General features: G+C 45.9%; 1 protein-coding gene, 1 non-coding gene and 1 pseudogene across 2 annotated transcripts in view; 1 reads left to right on the top strand and 2 right to left on the bottom strand.

Moving 5' to 3' along the window:
• Positions 1 to 1,901, bottom strand: part of LOC100382765 (uncharacterized) — a 30,928-nt gene extending 29,027 nt beyond the window's left edge. The window contains exons 1-6 of the mRNA NM_001361680.1: positions 1,760 to 1,901; positions 1,376 to 1,456; positions 1,245 to 1,294; positions 527 to 1,150; positions 298 to 360; positions 74 to 151 (exon numbers count right to left, since the gene is read on the bottom strand). Coding sequence (NP_001348609.1) covers positions 74 to 151; positions 298 to 360; positions 527 to 1,150; positions 1,245 to 1,294; positions 1,376 to 1,456; positions 1,760 to 1,787 — 924 coding nt within the window. The 5' untranslated portion in view covers positions 1,788 to 1,901. The remainder of the gene's footprint in view (positions 1 to 73; positions 152 to 297; positions 361 to 526; positions 1,151 to 1,244; positions 1,295 to 1,375; positions 1,457 to 1,759) is intronic.
• An 80-nt stretch (positions 1,902 to 1,981) lies between these two features.
• TRNAK-CUU (transfer RNA lysine (anticodon CUU)) lies at positions 1,982 to 2,054 on the top strand. The gene has a single exon. It is a non-coding gene; the product is annotated as a tRNA-Lys (tRNA).
• Positions 2,055 to 2,723: 669 nt separating this feature from the next.
• Positions 2,724 to 2,881, bottom strand: LOC111591206 (uncharacterized; annotated as a pseudogene).
• Between the last annotated feature and the right edge of the window lie 14,078 nt (positions 2,882 to 16,959).

The following is a 16,959-nucleotide window of genomic DNA, read 5'->3' as shown; positions in this document are numbered from 1 at the left end:
AAAAGAACTGCTTACAGTTGAGTGGAGATAAAAGGAAAATGTAGTCACAGTAAAGTCTGTGAACTAACTAGACCTCTTGAACAAGAAGTTCCTCCAGCTGTGCATTTTCAGACTTATACTCTTGGAGGCGAGATGAAAGCCCAGCACAAACCTATTCGTAAGTTGAAAACAAATGGACAAAAGAACATATTGGTAAGTTTAAAACAAATGAACAAGAAAATAAAACAGATCTGGCCAACATAGACCAGAGTGTGAGTAGTGAGGCAATTGAGCTTATGCTTATAAGCTTATTCTTACCCGAGCTAACCTAGCTTCTTTTGATTGGCCGGTCTTGACAGCACTTTTTAACAATCCCTGAGCCTATAAAAGATCAAAACAATAGGAAACAAACAAGACAACACAACATATTCAAATATTAATCAGAACAATTTGGTCACTGAGTTTCCAATTTTCTGCAACATCTTCCTTAATGAAATGATGTGCAACTCTCCTGTGTGTTCGAGAGAGAAAAAATCCTGTGGCGTACCTCCTCAAGTTGGTCTTGTTCTTTCACAGAAATTGAATCTGATTTCTGTTCGTGTCGATCTTCTATGCTTTCTGGTGAATCTGAAACATTCTCTTTCTTTGATTCTTCCGGTTTGCCCATAACCTCTGTATTTGGCAATTCAGACACATTCCTGTCCTCGGTAACTGCCACAGCAGAGTCTCTCTCCAAATTAATCACTGGGTCAATCTTGGCAGTCTGGCTACTGCTGTTTGACCCACTTTTTTCACTGGGAATTGAAGAATAACTTTCAACAGCAATCTCCGAATTGGAATGTGTAACACCATCCACAGTGGCATTGAAAGAGTTTTTCTCCATCAGTTGAACTTCAACCATGGTATTAACAACAGTCCCAGACCCATCAGTCTTAAGGTCATCGGTAGCTTTCTCTCCTTTCTCCAAGGTACCCTCATTATACACTTTCTTAACATCAACGGGAGCGACTTCTGGTTCACTAGCACTGGTATCAACACTTGATGAATCTGCCGGCGGCAAAGGTCTGATCTTCTCAATCTTCATCCGCTCTCGTGGCGGTTGCCTACCCCTCCTTTCCTTCTGAGCAGATGTCTTGTTACCACCATCAGCATTAGTGAGCTTCAATGGACCCTGCAAAAGAAATTGATGCCAAAGCTTGACAATAGCTCTCTGTGTGGTAATGTAAAGAAACAAGTTATGCTCAAGAAAGCCGTTAAGCAGTGACCTTCTCCCTCAGCTTTCCCTTCTTTGCTTGCACTTCTTGGTTGTTTGGTCCTTCATAAACAAGCATTCAACAGGCAGAGATTAAACTACCTGCCTAATGGCTAAATGGGCACGTATAAACCAAGGAGGTACCTGAAGGCTGAGAGGTAGACTGCTCATCCGACAGTTCTGTTGCCACGATCTTTGCCCTCCGGTCGACGACTTCGAGCAAGTCTATTACAAAAAGGAACAACATGCTCAGATTCCATATTGCAAACTCATCACAGTGCAATCAAGCAGGCAGAAACGGTGATGGGTTTCAGTTATGTGCGATTAGGCCGCAGAATGACCAAACAGAGTACACAGCCACAGCTGTAGGAAATACTAGAATCACGGAGTAATCAACGCGCGGAAACTACAAGGGTTGTGGGATGGTGGGAACTGGGGAGGACGGCAGATCTTCGCTGGCGAAGAGAGGTGGATCTGTGTGGCGCGCCAAGATAGGGCGAGGGAGGTCGGGCCGTCAGGAGGCCGTACCTTCGGCGACCTTGAGCCATGAGGCCATGGCGGAATCCCCGCTGGTAGCGCGGTGTGACGGCGAGTGAGCTTGATGAATTGGGTGGTGTGAGATCTCCGGCCACGGCAGTGTGCTTCGAAGTAAGCTGTCGCAGACTCGCAGCTCGCAATGGTGGGTGCCGGTGCGGGGCGAAAGGTTGCACATTTGTTTAGATACAATACTAAGCAGTTTTTGGTATCTTCGCCCGTCTAGCTCAGTTGGTAGAGCGCAAAGCTCTTAACCTTGTGGTCGTGGGTTCGAGCCCCATGGTGGGCGCTTATTTATTTTTTACAAATTTACATCTGATTTTTAGATAGCTTCATTTTTTTTGAACTATGTAGGAAAAATAATAAGTTGTTTCGCATAGTTACGAACCATATATTGGACCTTTTTTCATAAATTTATATCAATCTAATTTTAGACAGCTTCATTTCTTGATGACACTATTCAACCCACTATTGGACGTTATTCTTTTACAAACTTACATCTGATTTTTAAACGGCTTCATTTTTTTAAACTATATAGGAAAAATAATAAGTTGTCTCACATAGTTACGAACCAGACAGACTCAATTTCTTGATAGCACTATTCACACCCTTTTTATGTTTAGTTTGGATGTTTTTTTGCGTGTTGTCTTGTTTTTCATTAAATTCAAAAGCAAATTGCAACACCATATTATATCCATGTCACTCTAGCATTTGTTTCTCACTGGTTCAATAACAGTGAGTTGCAACACCTCACACATATTTGATACTTACTCCGTTCCAAAATATTATTCGTTATAGCTCTTAATTTTTATGTCTAGGATCATATGGATTATGAATCTAGACACATATATAAAAACAAATACATTAATTACTGTATGAATCAACTAAAAAGGTAAAATAAATTTTATTTTGGAACAGAGGGAGTACCTATAGACATAAACTTAATACTAAAGTGAATATATGGTCCACATATCATGAGTGGCGACGACACAATCATATTTGATACCCATAAAAAATAATTTAATTTAAGAGTGAACATATGGTCCACGTATCAGATATTAAACTGATAAGAACAAATATTACACCTTATCTTAGCCAAAAGGCAGAGAAAGGTATTGTCGGTGTTTCAAACCTTCGCTCCGACAAGTAAATTATATGTGTGCGTTGTGAGCTCCGAACGGTGTGCTCGGTGGGCACAAGGTTTATACTAGTTTGGGCAGAACGTCCCTACATCCAGTCTTCGGCAGCTCGCGCTATCAGCTCCTCTGTTGCTCGATTCTCGTAGTAGGGGTTACAAGTGGGTTACAATCGGGCGGGAGAGGGAGGAAAGGCTCCCAGTCTCTTACAAGGGAGTCACCCTAAAGACTACGGGACTGGAGTCTTACGCTAAGCTTTGGCTCTGGTCTTCAGGTCTCTCCGGGCGTATGTGGTTGCCTCATGTCGAGTGTCTTCTGTCTTGAGTCGTCTAGGTCCAGTCAGGTCCAGCCCATTCTCCTCGTGGTTGGACTCCTCCTTCTATAGGGCAAGGTGGCGGTCAGCGATTAGTGGCTCCTTTAAGATTGAGCCATCATTACGTGGTAAAACCGAGTGCCTTTACCGTGGCATAGTCGTTTGTCCACATGCGTCTTGTCGTCTCTGTCCGCGTTCATTATGACGGCTGGCATGGGCGGCGTGGGCCTTGGTGCCATCATTACTATCTCTACGCCACGTCGACCCCTAGCCTAGGTAGCCTAGGTCTCGACGTGGCTCATCACATTGCGAGCCCTGTGGACGGTTCATGCTCTCAGACCTAGGCTCGGTAGGCCATGAGTGCTCCGCAGGCCAAGTGGCTCATAGGTCATGAGTGCTCTACTAACGAGAGGGTTGCGGGTCATGAGTGCGCTATAAGACGAGGGGTTGTGCAGGTCATGAGTGAGGGCAAACCAGCTCCCTACTGTGACCTGGTGTCAGGCATAGTTAACGTGGCCGGTCACTTATGGTGGGTGAGTCTTGGTCTAGGAGAGGAACCCACCCAAGTGGTTTTCTTTTGGTTCGCCCAACCCCCCTCTGTTGCTCCACCACGCCCAACCCCAGGCTCGGTGCCTCGGGGTTTATCCGGGGGCGGGTGCTTTCTGGGTAGACGATTCTCTTGCCTCCTCACTAACGGGTGACCCCTAGCAGCGAGAGGTCCTTCCCTCGTGCGCTCTCCCTTACCTGTGGTCCCCAAGGGGCCCGAGGATCTTTTTCCCAATAGTAGCCCCCGAGGGGAGAGTTTCCCCAACAGTAGCCATCGATCGGGAAGTGTCACCCTCCATTGGACCTTCGTGGATGGACCCTCTGTCTCCCCTCCCTCTCCCCTGGGAGTCCCGGGAGAGCTATGACGTTTTCTGGGTGGCGCAAGAGGTTGCCGAGGTCGTGGTTGAGCTGCTTCGCGCATAGCTTATCGAGGCCAATGGTCATGTAGTCAATAAGGCGATCGTCCCTTGTTTACTCTCCGGCTTTCTCGTCCCTTCTCTTACCCTATTTGTCTCTTCTAACAACCTTGGAGGTCGAGCTGGGGATGTCGGACCACCGCTCTAGTCAGGTCCTAGACTACGTCGGGGCCTAAGGTTCCTCTTTGATGGAACGTTTAGACAATGTCTTGTGTCGTATCCGGGACATCGTTGATCTTCCATTGGGGAGCCGCGGTGACATTGCTCATTAGGGAGCTCCGCTCTAGATGCGGTCTTCGGGACGTCGTCAGTCCTCCCTCGTCCCTTTCAGACGAAGGGACTGGAGGACATGGTGGAGGGCTTTGACAAGGCAACCAGTCATGTTGTGCAAAGGTTGTCTACGGATGATGTTGTGCGTAGCGCTCGCTGGTAGTAGTGTGATGTGATCCGGCATCGCTTCCCGAAGGGAATAATAAAAAAGCCTTGCTACTTGTTTTTTTACTTTTCGTGTTCATCTGGCGGGGTCCCAGGGTTCTTCCTTCGTAAACCGTATTGGCATAGGCAACCACGTCTGCGCTCCATACCTCGAGGGCTTCCCTATTAGCCAGCGCCTCCCTTTAGTCGTTATCCGCCCATGTATCGGGGCAACAAACCTCCTAGGGGAGGTCATCCGGGGAGATGGTATGATTGTTTTGTCCTTTCCTCGAGGTTTCCATTACTCCTCTTACCTTCCATAGTCGTTTCCTGGTTCTCCTTGTGGAGGCGGTTCACCCACCCAAGGCGCAAAATGAGTCGCAATTCTGTGTCTCGACCACCCACTATGTCGACCTCTCTGGAGCGGTCAGGGGATGACCTCCATAGGGATATGGGAATGACTTGCACACCTTTATAGGCGGCTAACGCCGAGGTACGACGTCTTCAGGCGCGTCTTGCGGCTCTTAATGACTGTGGGGCGGGTAAGCCTACGTGGTTTGGTCCTTGGGCTCCCGATTTCTCATGTTTTTTTATCGTTCGTGGACTCCTTGTGTCACACCCAGGTTTCGGAGCACCAAGACCCGGGCGCGAACATAATCACCAGGTGTGCTGGGACCAAGTCTCACACATATGATGAATCATGGCACATGATCGAATGTCACATCTTTACTATATAATAGGAGTTCTGTACAAAATAAATAATTACATTATAAGGAGACAACGTTCCAGCAACCAAAAGTTGACTGGAAGACGACGACCTAGACCTCTCACGAACACATCACAGCATCCTCCAAGCGCCTCATTCTGCGGTACCTGTTCTTGACCTGTGGGGGTGTGAGACAGCAAGAGTGAGATCACATACGCTCATAGCTCAACAAGTTGTGGGGAATAATGTGCATGAACTCTCCAAAGGTGGGAGCTCATCTGAAGTGTAAGGCTTACCAAAGAGGATGGTTGAAGCTGAGCATTGCTTTTAAAGTTGGTCAAAATTTTATTAGCAATTACTAAGTATAAGTGAATACCAACCCAATTAAGTAGTAGAACAAAAGTAACAACAACACCTGCGATGCAATGCATATGACAAATTGAATTTAAGTTCCATAAATTAATCATGTGAGGGTCCAAGCTGCTCATGACCGTGAGCACGGCTAGTGTACCAGTTTTAGACTGGCTCCAACAAGGTCCCCTAAAGGGTTCTCTACCCTAAATATAGAGGACCAAACGGTCCTCTACGCTCTCCAGCAACGTCCTCTAAACGGTCCTTTAAATTTAGAGGACGCTGCTGGATTCTCTATATATAGAGTTTCTCTAAACGATCCTCTATTCATTTGACTACTTTAAATAACCGGTTTAGCAAAACTAAAATATGTACAATATATTTGAGAGTATGATAAATACGTATGTAAAAAAATAAAATTAAAAAAATGTCTTTAATATGGGTATTTGAGTATAGAGAACATGATTTAGAGGACGTTGTTGGAGAGAAATGAGATATAGAGGATGAAATCTTTTAGAGGAGACTGTAAAGGACAGATATAGAGGATGAATATAGAGGACGTTGCTGGAGATAGCCTTACACTGTGCAGAGGTTGCGCATCTTTACCCACAAGTCATGTTACCCATCTGTCATGGGGTTGTACGGGCCCCATACACCTCTACCAAGGAAGCAAGGCAGGGTAACACTACGGGGCCTTTACAAAGTTCCACTAGCTTCAGAAAACCCGCTACAGTTTATAGGAAGCTCCAATGCAGGGATCCCTCGCGTGATCGCCATCGTAGAAAAATCAACCCAAGGACCTCCCTACACTGACCACTCCCCTACTGCCATTGCCCCTTTCGGGTAAGGTAGTCATCCACTAGCTTTCCTAGTTAATCAGCCAAGGGCATCCCATACTACCCTTGTGGTAGCATTGTTTTCCCGGGTGGTCGCTCCATGTTCTAATTAACATAACGATCTTATCATGAACAATAAATAACAACTGATAACAAAAGTGTAATCATGAATAATGTGTATCTCAATGCCCAAATCCACATATAGCACTAGCAAGTACTACCCAAAAGGTTCAGTGGTAGACAAAGCATAAAGATAGTCAAACTAGGGTGACCTATTGGGTCCCATCAAAATTAACCTATACAGATCATTATGATTAATCAGAACATGACTGGGTAAAAAAAGTGATCAAAGGCACAACTTGCCTAGGACTTGAGATTCCAGGTACCAGGATGATCTTCAGGTGACACGTGTCCTCACTGCTAAACGTAGCAATACCGTCAAACAGTGTATAGGCAAAATTAACATCACACCAAACATAAGTACAAACTGAATAATAATATTCTATGCGTCGCTACGAGATCATAGGAATGAGAATCACTAAATTCAGAGTTACAGTTATTTAGTTATGAATTTCTGAAGTTAATAAGCATCTAGAATAGATTAATCTAAATGAACAATTTTAATTAAAGTTTCATGGTTAAACAATGTTACTAGTTGATAGAAAATATTAATACAAAATTATTGCAACTGGAATGGGTCAATTCGGAGCAAAAATGGTTTTTCTAGGAATTACACAAGTTCTAGAATTATTTTTGATACTAAAAATCATTTTCTACACTAATTTGTTCCCTTATTATTTAGTGCTAGGCTGCGGGTCAAAAATCTAGAGAGTATAAGGGCTGTTGTGTAAAATTCGAGGACCAAACTGTTAGTTCCTTAACCTGACATGGACTGCGGGTTGTTTATTGAAAAGTGGAGGGGCTCCTATGCAAAACGCACCGCCCGAAGGGGTATCGTAGGATCTGAGCCACCCGATCACACACCGACGGGTTAGATTAGAATCCAACCCCCATGAATCGGTACGTGACCACGGACGTCCGATCAGTGTTCGACGATCAGGATTTAATTACTCACGATCTAATCTCTCCCATGCGATTTCGATCTAACGGCTCTGATCACGTTAAACGGATGGGTATGCGATGTTCTAATCGGAGCCCTCCATCTAAGGATCAACGGCAAGGAGCCATCCATATCCGACCATGACGGCCCGAGGCGGCGGCGCCGGCTTCCATGGTGGCGCACCTCACCGGAGTTTCATCGCCAGACGCCCCAAGCGACGAACAGCAATCCAAACGATGCTACGTGTCCTAAAAACCAATGCGAATCGCTTGAGGGGAAACTCACCGGTGGCGGTGTTGCACAGGAGCCGGACGTCGACGGGTAGAGTATTCGCGGCGGCGCTGGAACTTCGGCGACAAATTCACACCCACACGGCCACAAAACTTGTGTGGAGAGACCACGGACACCAACAGGGTGTAGAGGCGAAGCTCTCCGGATGGCTTGGGTAGCCCGACGTCGGCGGTCGCGAGCTTCAGCGACGGCGGAAAACTGCGGCAATGGCGGGTCTGTCTTGCTTCTCCTACGACACGATTAGCTCTGGGTTTGGGGGCGTGGTGACGGCTCTATTTATTCACCGAAGCAAGTGGATCCCGGCCAAAAGACCGGAACAATCTACCAAATCCGCGATGAAACCGCGGACGTCGTTGTCGCAGCGAATCTGATGTCGGGTTGAAGACGCCTGACGCCAAGGTCCCACTGGCAGAGACACAAGGGGAGGCGTGTGGATGTGGACCGAAGATGACAAGGCAGACCCACCAGTTAGTGAGTAACTCTAAACGCCGGCGCGGCTGGCGTTGTGGGCTCCACCCGTCGGTGCCCCAGGACTGGGCTGAAGGCGCAGTAACTATGTCTGTGGAACGGGGCCCAGACGCAAGTGAGGGGTGGAGGGATCAGGCGCGGAGGAGGGGGAATGGGCCAGAAGGGAAGAAAAGAGAAACGACCCATGCAGGGTTTTTTTCTTTTCTATTTTCAATTAAATTTTCAAATCCCTATTCCAAATTCAAACCTGTTCAACTTTGAATTTCAAACAAAATCCTAATGTGGACATAAATCCTATCTTCATCTTTATTATTATTTTTATTTATCTTCCTCTCACCATTTAATTCAAAAAGAATTAAATGATTACCATAATTATATTTATCAACCCTTTTCAAATCCATGTTTGATCTTCAAATTTCCAAGTGTCCAAATCAATGCTAATGTGAATATAACTTCTATTGTTTATAATGTTATTATTTATTCTTTTCCTTGTTATTTATTCATGGGAGGAATAAATGGTTTAAAAAATTCCTTTCTCATTTTTTATTCTCTAATTCTCAAAGCATTATAATACTATATTTGTTTATTTATTATATTATTTTTTCTACTAATTTGGGTCTTACACCTTGCAAAGTTGGAACTCGAGGCGCAGAGCCTTTACCTATGAGCGGATATGACCACAAGATTCGTTTGTGCACGTGGGAGGAACCACGATTTGCGCCTCCTTGACATCCTGGATCATGTTCGCGAGGTTGTGGAGTTCGGGGTTCACCAGGGCATAGTTGTGACTCTCGCCATTGCGTAGCTACACTTCGGTGATAACCTCCCCAACGCCATTGGCCTGTCTGGTGGACCGTCGATGGCGGATTTAGAACTTTTATTAGGGGATTTCGATGCGGCCGCGAACGTTGTAATCTGGGTATTGCCAGTGGAGGAAATAATTCATGATCTCCCATAGCTCCATTTTATGGCATGATTGCCTTGGTATTACAACATGCATGGGTTTTGGGTCCCCCATATCCCGACTGGTCTCGGGATTTTTCTTGGTCTGGGGGCTTTTTGTGCGGATTTCACCCATCCACCATACTCGTGCGGGGCTCGATGCAGATATCTGTCTGGGGAGCCATAATACACTTTCCTCGATAGACTAGCAATGACGCTTATTGAGTTACAAATGTGTAATCCGAGTGAGGCCCTGGTTCCTTCCGTAGGATCCAAGCGCGGGCTCTGCTGGGGGTCGTCCTCATACTCATGGGCACCAACTCATATAGTTGTCGATTCCATTTGACTAGAACTGACGGCTCGTTGCCTCTCTCTCCACGATAAACCAAGAGTCAGACCTTCCTAGGACTCGAACACGAGCTGGTGACACACTTAACGCTTTGCGCGCTAGGGTCCTTATCGCAAGTGTGCCCATCACCAGGTGACCCTCGCTCTGTTTTTTGCTGGAGTGACCGCGAGCCCTTCATGTATCAACCTTTCGAACTCTAGAGTTCATGACAATCCCATTATGAGTTTTTTGGTCCCTGTCAAAGTAATTGAACGAGATCGAGATCTTATAGGGAAGGGGCATTCGACGTTCATTCGTTTCTCAAGCAAGAGCGTTCTGAAGTGTGGCCTGGTCGATTTTGTTTCCTTTGGTTTTCTCGAGGCCATGCGTTGGTCGAGCAGACAATAAAAAGGGAAGGTACATTAGTGTGGCCATGTGTGTTAGTAGGACGTAAAGGATGTAGAATTTTTTTTAGAGGCTAGCCATCTGGAGCCTTCCCTCTCTCTAGGACCCACTGTCCCCAAACCCTGGGAGGTTGTCCTAGAGTCGGGGGCAGGAATGTCCTTGGGAGTTGAGGCCTTGCTAAGGGTATAATCATCGTAGCTACTCAATGTTCCATGCATTAGCAAGTATCCTTCCTCTCTTATCCTTCAACTTGTAAGTTCCTGGTTGGAGTACCTCTCCGATTATAAATGGCCCCTCCTGGTGGTTGGGACAACTTGTTAGGCTCCTTGTTAAATTGGACAAGTCAAAGCACTAGGTCCCCCAATTCTAAGGTTCTCCTTCGCACGTGGTGATCATGGTACCTTTGTAGTGTCTGTTGGTACCGCACCTACTGTAGGAGCGCCACGTCGCGAGCTTCATCGAGTTGGTCCAATGCGTCACCAACGTTTGACTCGTTTTCTTCGTTTGCATATGACCTTACTCTCGGGGCGTCATATTCTATGTTGGTGGGGAGGATTGCCTCGGCTCCATAAGCCGTGAAGTATGGTGTGTATCCAGTCAATCGATTCAGGGTCATCCTTAGGCTCCAAAGCACTACGGTCAATTCCTAGGGCCACTGTCGTCTACCTGCTTGAGGTAGACAAATGCACCCGATGAATCGCATATCGTTGTCCGTGATGATCAAGTTTGGCACCCCCGAAGCAATGGAAGATGTTGGTGACGAGCCTGATGGCCTGGTTAGAGGTGATCTTTGTGATGGTCCATGCCTCGATCACTTGGTGAACATGTCGACGGTGACCAGAATGTGCGTGTAGTCGTCGAGTGCTTTCTTGCGGGGTCCGACCAGGTCAAGTCCCTATATCGCGATGGTGACCACTATGTGAGTGTTGGGAATTGTCTTAAGCGTCCACACAGGTAGGTGGGTTTGTCGTGTGTAGTATTAGCACCCCTCGCACGTTCACACTACCAGATGTGCATCAGACACCACAATAGGTCAGTAGAAGCCCTTCTGGAAAGCGTTGCCCACAAGGCTTCGTGGAGCGACATGGTGCCTATAGGTTTCGTTGTGGATGTACTCCATGAGTTGGCTCCCTTGCTCGATCTAGATGCATTGTTGTTTATTCCAATATGTTCCTTTTGTATAGCTCTTCCCCAATCAGGACAAAGGACTTGGCTCGTCAATAGAGTCTGCGCGCCCCTTGTATTGTTTTGAGGAGCGTGCCATTGGACAAAAAGGCTATGTACGACGCCCTCTAATTGTCTGTCGAACTTGCCTTGGGATCCCTTCCTTCTACGACAACGAAGGGATGAGGGGTTAACGGGTCGTTGCCCAAGAGCTACTTGTCCTTTTGGCGGGTTTCATCGTAACATATGGTCGACTCAAAGCACTCGACAAAGAGCTGGATTCTGGTAGCGGATTCCTCGAGGGACCGTTGTTTGCCCCGACACCATTTTTGTGAGGGTGTTTGTCGCTTCATTATCTTATCGGAGGATGTGATTTAGATCGATGTTGTCAAATCTATCTTCTAGTCATCGTACCTCCTGACATTACGCTGCCATTATTGGGTCACAACATCCCGAATCCTTCATCGTCTGTCAAACGATGGGCTAGGAATCCTCTGGACTTCAAGGCATCAGATGCCCAACTCGATGATGACTCGTAGGCCATTCACGAGAGCCTCATATTTCGCCACGTTGTTGGAGGTATGGAAGTGGAGTCGAACGACATATCACAATTGTTCCCCTAAGGGTGATGTGAAGACAATGCCACTACCAACCTCTTCCTTAGTGAAAGCTCTCTTGTGGGTTTTGGTGTTTGGATGACAACCCAATTAAAGGACTAACAAGTATGCTAAGTGTTGAATAGGTGCTTAATGCAAAGCTAACAGGGTTCAACAAGTGAACAAGTGTGATGGTCCAAAGACTGGATTATCTATAGATAATGAACACTGCTTAAGTGAGACTTGGTGTGCGTAACTCAGAGACAACTGATCAAGCCAAGGATGGAGGCAAGAAGAGCTTTGAGGTACTGAGTGCACGGGAGAAGGTCAAGGAGACCATGAACCCAAAGCGAGGGGTGAAGAAGAAGACTTGCAAAGTCAAGGTTGATCGAGTTAAGAAGAGTTATGGTGCATCAAGGATCACTACATAAGGACATGACTTACAACCAATGAGGTAACATCTACAGTTATGTGGTGTAAGTCATAAGGCTCAAGATCAAGCTCGAGAAGTAAACAAGGGGGTTGGAGCTCACATATGCCAATCTAGATCAAGTCAAGTTGACTTGATGGTTTAGAGTCCAACATCGACCTCAAACATGCCAAATTGGGTAAAACGATGAAAAAGGTTAAGTATGTAAGGTTTGAGTGTTCAACCATTTTGCATACACCTCTTACTACAAGTTTGGTGCTTTGGTTTGCTCTCTAACTCTTTCTGTAGAGAAAGTACCATTCTGAGCTCTGTTGGAGGAGAAACAAAAAAGCTAGGAGAAGAACAAGAAAGATGTAAGTTTCTAGTACTAAATCAATTAGATTATACTCTAAATGTGTTTGTTTAAGTCTTAGGAAAATCCTCCCAAAAGTTGAAGTCAAACGCAGAAAGAATGGAGGAAAAAGCACTTAGTGTGTTGTTGGCTGGTGCACAGGACAGTGAATAGTTCACTGTCTGGTGCGCCACCGGACAGTCCGGTGCACTCGCAACTAGGGAAGGCTGGGAGCTTCCAAATGAAGCTCCAACGTCTCCTAGGCCCTTTGGGGCTATAAAAGGGACCCCTAGACGCCTCAAACAAGTACACAAGTGCAGCCAACAAGTCCATACATCATTTGGATCAATTCTTTCTCTTCCTCTCTTGTGTATCTCTCGAGTTTGTGTAGAGGCGAAGTTATAAGCCTTTAGAGAGAGGGGAAGTGGTGCTGAGAGCTAGAGCAAAACCTTGAGCGCGTTGTTACTCTATCGGAGTGCTGTCGAGAAGATTGTAAGCAGCCACGACATCGTTGTAACTGATATCAACATAGTGGAAGGCTCTATCTGTCGCACTGACAGATCTGAGCAAACGGAGGAAGGAGTTGAAATAGACTCCAAGCCAAGGTGTGGCTAACTCCAACGAGGAAGGAGTTGAAATAGACTCCAAGCCAAGCTTGGCCGAACCTCGGGATAAATCCCTGTGTCTGTGTGCTCTGCTCTGTGCTATGTGATGTTTCTTTATCTTATTGTTGTTTATACTTGCACTTCAATATTTATATGCGGTACAAGCTGTTTTTGAAGTGCAGGGTATTTTAAGATAGGAACTTCAATTCCGCTACAACCTACTCGAAGGGTCTTTCATTCCACTACAATCCAGCCTTCGAGTAGAGTAAGTATTTCTAGTAATAAAAGTGATAATTATTATTCGCCTATTCACCCCCCTCTAGGCGACATCCAGATCCTGTTCCCGGGCATAGGGAACTTTCACTTGGTCAGCGAGTCATCGAATGCATGATCCAACATCACTCGTTCGTCGGTGTTGGCTCCATTTTGGTCTCGGTCCATTCCACGACAAAATCAACGAGGACTTGTGATTTGATTGCCATCCATGGGGCATAAAAGATCTTGTATTCCATCATCTCGAGGGCCCGCTTAGCGATCCTCCTGACAGTTTCGGGGTTGTGGATCACTTCTCCCGAAGGGAATGACATCACTATGGTGACAGGGTGTGACTTAAAATATCGTTTGATCCTTCACTTAGTAAAAAGAACGACGTACATGAGTTTTTGTACCTTGGGGTAACAGGTATTCACATTTATGAGGACCTCACTTATGAAGTAGATGGGATGTTAGAGTGGATGTACACTCCCTTCTTATTGTCTTTCAACGACGAGCACTGAACTGATCACCTGGGTAGTCCCTGCCACGTAGACCAGGACCAGATCCCTGTCCTCCGGCGAGGCCAGGATAGTGGCCTGGGTCAGGAGAGTCTTGAGGTTGTTGAGTGCTTCTTATGCCTCTATCGTCCTCTCAAAGCGGTCGGTCTTATGGAGCAGTTTGTAGAGCGACAGTCCATGTTCTACAAGGCATGAAATGTAGCGGCTGAGGGAAGCTACACATCATGTGACTCGTTGAACCCCCTTAAGGTCTCGTATGGGCCCCATGTTTATGATGACTATGACTTTATTATGGTTGGCTTCAATTCCTTGCTCAAAAACTAAGAAGTTGAGTAACATGCCCCTGGGGCACCAAAGATGCATTTTTTGCATTTTACTTGATGCCATTGGCTTTGAACCTTTCTAACGTCAACCCTAGATTGGTTACGAGGCCCTCGGTCGGCTTGGTTTTGACCACAATGTCATTGACATACGCTTCCACAACCCTTCTGGTGAGGTCACCAAAGCATTTGATCATGCATCGTCGGTACATCGCTCCATGTTATTTAGGCCAAACAATATTGTTATGTAGTAGTATGAGCCGAAGGGGTGATGAAGGAGGTGGCGGGTTGGTCGGATTCCTTCATCATAATCTAGTGGTAGCCTGAGTAGGCGTCGAGGAAGCTCAACACCTTGTAGCCGAAGGTGAAGTCGACCACTTGATCAATGCTCGGGAGAGGAAGCAGATCCTTCGGGCAAGCCTTGTTAAGGCCAGTGTAATCAACACCCATCCTCCATTTATCGCTCCTCTTCCGTAAAAGCACCGGGTTGCCCAACCACTTTGGGTGGTGTATCTCCCTGATGAACCCAGTCGCGAGAAGTTTGCTGATCTCTTCCTTGGTGGCTCCCGTTTCTCTTCGTCAAAATGGCTTAGTTGTTGCTTCATGGGGTTGGAGCCGGGGTTGATCCATAGAGAGTGTTCAACGGCTTCCCTCGAAATGCCCTCATGTCTTAGTATTTCCACGCAAAGATGTCCTTCTCCTTGCAGAGAAAGTTGACGAGAGCGCTTTCCTATTTGGGAGCATGGATCTGAGGCATACCGCTCGCCCGGTGGCTCTTGCCCGGGGTTCACGTCGTCCGCTGGCTTGAAGGTTGCACTCATCCTCTTTGCATCGTGCATCAGCTCGTTGATGGCTTAGAGCACCTTTGATAGCTCTCGAGCTGCGGTGGCTCCCTTGGCCAAGTCGCAGTGAAAGTCGCCTAGAGGGGGGTGAATAGGCGAAACCTGAAATTTATAAACTTAAGCAAGCACTAAGGTCGGGGGTTAGCGTTAGAACTAAATTCAAGTCCGAAAGAGAGGGGAAAACAAATCAACAAGAATCAAGGCAAGTGAACACAATGATTTGTTTTACCGAGGTTCGGTTCCAAAGAACCTAGTCCCCGTTGAGGGGGTCACAAAGACCGGGCCTATTTCAACCCTTTCCCTCTCTCAAACGGTCACTTAGACCAAGTGAGCCTTCTCCTTAATCAATCGGGTCACTAAGACCCCGCAAGGACCACCACACACTTAGGTGTCTCTTGCTTTGATTACAAGTCACTTGAGAACAAGAATGAGAAAGAAGAAAGGCAATCCAAGAAACAAGAGCACAAAAGAACACGAACACACTCTCTCACAAGTCTCTAAATGTTTGAGTTGAATTCTAGGCTTGGAGAGGGTTTGATCTTTGGAAATGTGTCTTGGAGTGAATGCACTAGCTCTTGTATTGAATGTGATCTCTAGAAAACTTGGATGCCAAATGTTGTGGTGGTTGGGGGGGTATTTATAGCCCCCAACAACTTTGGTAGCCGTTGGGGAGGCTGTTGGCGATGGGCGCACCGGACAGTCCAGTGTGCCACCGGACAGGCATTGTTCCTTGTCCGGTGCGCTGCCACGTCACCCAACTGTTAGGGTTCAGAGCCGACTCGACCGTTGGAGCTTTGTTCTCTTACGGCATCGGATAGTCCAGTGCCACAACGGACAGTCCGGTGCCCTCTGACTTCTGCCGCGACATTGTGCTGCACGGTTCCTGATGTCAGAGTCGACCGTCGGCGCAGATAGTCGTTGCTCCGCTGGCTCATTGGACAGTCCGGTGGCACACCGAACAGTCTGGTAAGTTATAGCGGAGTGCGCCCTGGAATTCCCGAGAGTGGCTGGTTGACACTTGTACGGTCCTGGTGCACCAGACACTGTCCGGTGGCGGTGCACCATTCTTCAGCACACTCGATTCCTTTTGATCCTTTTAAAATTATGTCCCTAACTTGATTCTTTTATTGGTTTGTGTTGAACCTTATGCACCTATAATACATGAATTCTAGACAAACTAGTTAGTCCATGTGTTTGTGTTGACAATCAACCACCAAAATTAATTATAGGAAAAGGTTAACCTTATTTCCCTTTCAATTTCCCCTTTTTGGTGATTGATGTCAACACAAACCAAAGCAAATAATAAGTGCAGAAATGTAACTAGTTTGCATTTAGAATGTGCATAGGTTACTTGGAGTTAAACTAATTGAATATCTCACTAAATATGAATTGATTGCCTTTTCTTTTATTTAACAGTTTGGACCACTCTTGCACCACATGTTTGTTTTTGCAAATTCTTTTGGAAAATCTTTTCAAATTCCTTTTGCAAATAGTCAAAGGTATATGAATAAGATTGCAAGAAGCATTTTCAAGATTTGAAATTTCTCCCCCTGTTTCAAATGCTTTTCCTTTGACTTAATAAAACTCCCCCTGAATGAAATTCTCCTCTTAGCTTTCAAGAGGGTTTTGAGATAGATATCAATTTGAAATTTTAATTTCACTAATCAAGTGAAACATAGGTACCAATTAATATCAAAAACTAATTTGAGAATACATCAATTGAAATAAATATCGATTGAAGAATACCAATTAAAAATACATTCCGAAAAATTTGAAATGGTGGTGGTGCAGTCCTTTTGCTTTGGGCTTAATACTTTCTCCCCCTTTGGCATTAATCGCCAAAAATGGAGACTTTGAGAGCCCTTTTGCATCTTTCTCCCAAATGGTAATATAAATATGAGTGAAGGGTCATACCATTGAG

Source organism: Zea mays, chromosome 3 (genome assembly GCF_902167145.1).
Source record: "Zea mays cultivar B73 chromosome 3, Zm-B73-REFERENCE-NAM-5.0, whole genome shotgun sequence".
Lineage (NCBI taxonomy): Eukaryota > Viridiplantae > Streptophyta > Magnoliopsida > Poales > Poaceae > Zea > Zea mays.
This window is presented reverse-complemented; position numbering and strand designations above follow the sequence as displayed.